Below are 6,334 nucleotides of genomic sequence, written 5' to 3' on the forward strand. Positions count from 1 at the left end.
CCACAAGATCGGTGGTTCAAACTCACCAGTCACTCCTCAAAAATCCTATACAGGATCACTATGTCTCAGAAATGATTAGATGACACTCAATAATAACAACAACAACAACATCAGGAACTGGTACTGTTCCTAAGGTTACTAACTGATTCCAGAAAATAACACTTAGAACTTGACACTGAACCCTAAAACTGACATATACTTGCTGCAAGGACTTACCGTTATCTGGAAGTACCACAAATATGAATATAAAGGTTGGTAGGTCTGTGAAAAAGCAAATATTATGTTGCTTTCATTTTTCTTTGGGTGTAGGATATTATTAATAATCAGAATATTCTTCTTTCATCCCCATGGCCCCTTCATTGATGTTTCATTATATTGCTGCTTTAATTTAAATTACGTATAGATTTCCAAAAGAGAAAATTGAAATAATTGACCTATTTCAGAGAATGCAAATTATTTTCAGAATTTCAGAAATTGAAAAGGGATTAGAGGAAGGAGAAAATGCTGGGCTGGTGTGAAGCGATAGCCCGAAACCCTCACAGAATCCCAAACAACACGAGAACACCTGAGATTTCAGGGGAGTTGACGGATGCCTCACAACCATCCACATTGGTGAGTGAAAAGTTATTTTACCTCAAAATGTCTTATATGTAAATGTATGCAAAGTAAATGAGTAATTATTATTGTTTAAAATAGTATTTGCATTTGTATCATACTTTTCATACAGATTCAGTATAATTAACAGCATAAATCAGACATGATAAATCAGACATTAGAAGATCTCAATGTCGTATTAGAGTTTGATTCAAATTAAAGAACTATTCCTTATTTCCATTACTTTATTCTTTATTGGCTCATGTCCTTAAAGAAGATTTTATCCTAGAGGGAACAATAAAAATTACTAATTTTATTAAATCTTGATCCCACATACATGGATTTTTAATAATCTGTGTGATGAAGTGGGAAGTATGTATGAACAACTTCTACTCCATACTAAAATGAATTATTGTCTCAAGGTAAAGCACTTATATGATTGTTTGAACAAACCTTTATGTATTTATTTATTTTTGACCATTGCAACTTAGCTGAGAGTTTACAGAGCAAATTGGTTTTCCACTAAAAATTCAAGAACATTTTGATTTGTGACATTAATTACAATGTATCAGCACTCTTCATACTACCTTGCTGTGTTTACCCATTTCTATTTGTCCTTCTTTCCTATCCTTTCCTGCCTTCTGAGCTTTGCTACTGATGTTTGGTGCCACGGTGTTGGATCTAAATCATACTGACCCTATGTACAACAAAACAAAACCACTGCTCAGTCCTGCAGCATCCTCACAATTGTTGCTACGTTTGAGTGTATTGTTGCTGCCATTGTGTCAATCCATCACATTGGAGGTCTTCCTCTTTTTCACTGATCCTTCACTTTACCAAGCATGATGTCCTTCTCCAGGAACTGGTCCCTCTTTATAACATGTCTAAAGCATGAGTTGAAGTTTTTCTATCCTTGCTTCTTCGGAGCATTATGGCTCTATTTCCAAGACAGATTTTCTGAGCCTTATTCCTGTGCAGTTACTGCCCTTTCGTTTTGTGTTTGGCTATTCAAGGGAGTAAATCCTTTCTTAGGTGTATTGTTCACTTTATAGGCCTATTTGTTCAGCTAATAGTAGCTGATAATACTGAGCCCCAGTAGCTGATTTAAGGGTTAAGGAATTAGTAAGGGTCATCTGGAGTTGGGTGGAAGAGTTGGTCTCTTTTTTTTTAGCTGTGTTTCACATCTTTATGTCACTGTATGCAGGACTTCTTTGTAATCCCTTTCAGAGTTGTCAGCAGTGGTAGTTGAGCACCATCTACTTCCTTTGATCTCAGGGTCATAAAGGGAGTGATACGTTTGGCAGCGTAGTGGTTATGAATCGGGCTGCGAACCTTAAGGCCATCAGTTCAAAACTACCAGCTGCTCCGCAGGAGAAAGATGAGGCTTTCTGCTCCTGTAAAGATTTACAGCCTCAGAAACCCTGTACAGGGTCGCTATGGGTCGGAACCGACTCAACGGCACTTAACAACAACAACAACAACAACAACGTTTGGTCCGTTAGTCCTTTGGACTTATTGTTTCTACGCATCTTTGAGTTTTTTCACTCTTCTTTACTCTGGGTTTTTAAAGTCTAATATTTGAACCTCAGGTGGGGCTCAGAAGCTTTTAAGACCCCAGGTACTCCTCACCAAGGCAGGATGTAGAACATTGGTTTTGTGGACTCTATTATGTCAGTTGACCCTGAGAGCCATTGATATTATGGTCCTGATCCCCCAGACCCAGTCCCTCAGTCTTTCAAGGTGTTTGGTTATGGCTAAGCAGTTTTTCTAACTTGACCCTCTGGCTGTGCTGCTATATTTATGGATACAATTGTAACACATATAAATACATGTGTAGAAATATGCTTTCTGTCAAACCTATGTATATTCATTCTCCTGTTCAGCTTGTATATCTGTGTATACATCCACTAATGGTCATTATTACTGTAATTGCAGAATTTTTATGTAACAGTATTTACCTTTGTTGCCAGAAACTTGTTCTTTCATTGTCTCCTTCCTTTGCCTTGATTGCTTTGTGCTGACCTCCCCCTATTGTATATTGCTTTTACTTTCATCTATGTTAAAATGTGTCTACTCTCTTGTTAGTGAATTATCAAACTTATACTCTGCCACCCCTGGTGACCTTCAAAGAATCTTTCCTTCTTTGCAGAAATAATTTCTTGACTTTTTACAACCGTGGTTGTTGCTAAGTGTCGTTGAGTGAGTTTTGACTTATACTGACCCTATATGGGGTTTCCAAGGAGCAGCTGGTGGGTTTGAACTGTTAACCTTATGGTTTGCAGTCTAGTGCTGATCCTACAGGGCCATACCAAGAGTCCAAACAGTAGTCTAATGCAATGTCTGCCAATTTGGAGTCCTGGTGTAGAGCTGTGGACTAACGTGTCAGACTGCAAAGCCATTTGAACTGCAAATTCGGTGGTTCAAGCTCACCAGCTGCTCCTTGGAAACCCTATACAGGGTCGCTATGGGTTGGAATTGACTTGACGGCACTTAACAACAACAACAATTTCACTCAGCATGGTACCTTCTACATTCACTCATGTTATGAGATGTTTTGTAGATTCATTGTTATTCTTTAACTGCATAGTAGTCTGTTGTGTGTTTGTACCATAGTTTGTTCATCTATCCATCCACTGACAAGCACGTAGGTTGCTTCCATCTTTTTGCTATTATGAATATTGCTGTGATGTACATGAATGTGTATATATATGCGCTCATGTTATGGCTCTTACTTCTCTAGGATCTAGTCCTAGTAGTGGGGTTAATGGATTATGTAGTATTGCTGTTTCCAACTTTTAAAGAAACTGCCACACCATTTTCTACAGTTGCTATTGTTGTTAGGGGTTGTGGAGTCGGTTCTGACTCATAGTACAGGGTTTCTGAGGCTGTAAATATTTACGAGAGCAGAAAGTCTTATCTTTCTCCCACAGGACAGCTGGTAGTTTCAAACTGTTGACCCTGAGGTTAGCAGCCTGATTCGTAACCACTACACTACCAGAGGTCCTTATTTTCTATAGTAGTCAAAATATTTTACAGTTCCACCAGCAGTGGGTGAGAGTTCTAGTCTTCCCACACACTCAACAGAATTAATTCTTTCCTTTTCTCTTTTATAATTTTGCTGTTAATCTTGGGTGAGATGATATCTTGTTTTAATTTGCATCTCTCTAATGGCTAATGATTGCAAGTTTTTTAAATGTGTTTGTTGGCAGTCTGAATATTCTCTCTGCTTATTTTTTTCATGTCCTATGCCCAGTCCTTTAAATCAGATTATTTATTTTTTGCTGTTGAGATACTGAAAATTTTCTGTAGATTTAGACATTGTTTTTTTGTTCAATATGTTGTCAATTTTTTTTTTTTTCCCTTTCTTTAGGTTCTCCTTTTAATCCTTTGGTGTTTTCACTCTTTTAAGTCTTTTGATGTTCATAAATATCTAATTTTTATGAGGTTCCTGTCATGTACTTTATCTTCTGCTGCTTGCGCAGTTTTAATTATGTTTGATATTGTATTTATACCATGTTGTTGTTTTTATTAAGTGCTGTCCAGTTGGTTCTGACTCATAGAGGTCTTGTTTAGGATTTCCGAGGATTTAAATCTCTATGGGAACAGAGAGTCTCATACTTTGCCCACAGAGAGACTAGCAAGCTTGAACCATACATAAGTCTTGTGGTTCGCAGTCCAGTGCTAATCATAGGGAGCCACACACTACCCATTTATATCTTATAATAGGACTTTAAGTTTGCTTCTGTTTTTCCTTTGGTGAACTTTATCGGTTTAGTTATTTTTTTTAGGTCTTTAATCCCTGTTTTTGTTGTTGTTGTTATTGTTGTTTCATTGTTTTCTGTAAATAGATATCAGTTTTGCCAACACCATTTGTTAAAAAGATTATCTCTTCCCCACGTAATGGGTTTCAGCTCTTTGTCACAGATCAGCTGTCCTGAAGTAGATCAATTTACTTATGGGTTCTCAATTCTGTTTCACTGGTCTATGTGTCTGTCATTTAATCAATACCATACTGTTTTGACAACTGTGGATGTCCAGTACGTTTTGAGACCAAAGACTGTTAGGCATACTATTTTGTTCTTCTTTTTTAGTGCTTTCATTATCCAGGTACTTTTCTATCCATGTTAAGTTGGGATTTGTTTTTTCCATCTACTTGAAGAATGATGATGGGATCTGGATTCGAATTACATTATATATGTAAATCACTTTGGATAATATTGACACTTTCATAACATTGTCTTCCTCTCCATTGTTGTTGTTGTTAAGTGCCATCCAGTCGAGTCCGACCCATAGCAACTTAGTATAAGGTTTCTGAGGAGCAGGTTGTGAGCTTGACTAAGCTTGCCAACCTTGCAGTTCAAATGACTTTGCAGTCTGGCACATTAACCCACAATGCCACACCAGGATTCCTATCCATAAGCATGGTATATTCTTTTTATGTAGTTCTTTTTTGGTTTATTGTAGTTGAATTTGTAAGTGTTTTGATAGGACTTTTGTGCCTCTGGTTATATTTAGTCCTAAGTACTTCATCTTTTGGATGGCTATTGTTAATGGTGGATAGTGGGGACCACGGTCTGGTGACTGGAAGGTTGTGTGGAGTAAGGAGGGGACGATATCACTCACCTCTCTTTGCAGATCACACAACTGAAGTTGCAGGTGTAGCCCTGAGCTAGTGGAGCTGGTAATCATGTTCTTGCTCCAGTGGGAATGTTGCTTATAGTAAGTCCACATAGTCATGCTATGCCTGGCTCTTTTATAATTCACCACTCCATATGCTTGCTTCGTTGTTTGCTATTTTCATTCAGCTTCTTCCTCCAGTGGTGTACTTCTTGATTTTTCCTTTAAATCTCTGGGATCCAGGATTGTCATAGTAACCAACTCATTTTATTTCTCTTGTCTTTTTTGTAGACCATCTGGATAGTTTATCTGCCTAGTCTACCATCTTGGAAACAACTAAACCAGTTTTTTAATAGCTCCAGAGTCTTATGTAATGGAGTCAGTGGAGCAAAAACAAATAAAAATTATTCAAAGACAGTGAAAAATCAAAATCATGGCTTCTGCATATCTACATTTTTCCTAAAGCTGTCTAAGAAAAAGGATTTAAAAATAGAATTGTAACAAATTGTGAATTAAATGATTGGAAAAATAATTTGAAGAGCAAATAAGTAGTATCTTCTTTTATGTTTTGTTTTCTGTTGTAAATTTAAATGCTTTCCTTAGCTAGTAATTATTTTTCAGTGTCTAGGAAAATAGAACTATGATAAAAAAGACTTTAAATAGTCTTTGTTTAGATTTTGGCTGCAACACCCCTCACTTTGATTTGAAGAAGAAAATTTTTCATTTAGTAAAAATAAGTTTTAATTTGATATGTTCATTGTACTTTATTATTTTATAAGAACACAGATGTTTCTTTTTTTTGAGACTGATTTATTAGTTCATCAGTATGTCATTGGTGTTGCTAAGTGCTGTTAAGTTGGTTCCAACTCATAGCAAGTCTGTATAGGGTTTCTGAGGCTTGTAAATCTTTGTGGGAACCAAATGCCTCATCTTTCTTTCAAGTATGTTAAACATGGACAAAACATTAGCTTTCTAATTTTTTTTTTACCTTTGTTGTTGTTGTTAAGTGCCGTCGAGTCGGTTCCGACCCATAGCGACCCTGTACAGGGTTTCCGAGGGTGTAAATCTTTACGGGAGTAGAGAGCCTCATCTTTCTCCCGCGGAGCGGCTGGTAGTTTCGAAC

The 6,334-nt window shown here is 37.0% G+C and overlaps 1 protein-coding gene across 1 annotated transcript in view; it reads left to right on the top strand.

The window, feature by feature from the left end:
• The first annotated feature begins 463 nt into the window (after positions 1-463).
• The window catches only part of MARCH1 (membrane-associated ring finger (C3HC4) 1, E3 ubiquitin protein ligase), a 541,031-nt gene continuing 535,160 nt past the window's right edge, over positions 464-6,334 (top strand). Inside the window, exon 1 of the mRNA XM_006872513.1 lies at positions 464-612. Coding sequence (XP_006872575.1) covers positions 502-612 — 111 coding nt within the window. The 5' untranslated portion in view covers positions 464-501. The remainder of the gene's footprint in view (positions 613-6,334) is intronic.

Source organism: Chrysochloris asiatica, unplaced genomic scaffold (genome assembly GCF_000296735.1).
Source record: "Chrysochloris asiatica unplaced genomic scaffold, ChrAsi1.0 scaffold00202, whole genome shotgun sequence".
Classification (NCBI taxonomy): domain Eukaryota; kingdom Metazoa; phylum Chordata; class Mammalia; order Afrosoricida; family Chrysochloridae; genus Chrysochloris; species Chrysochloris asiatica.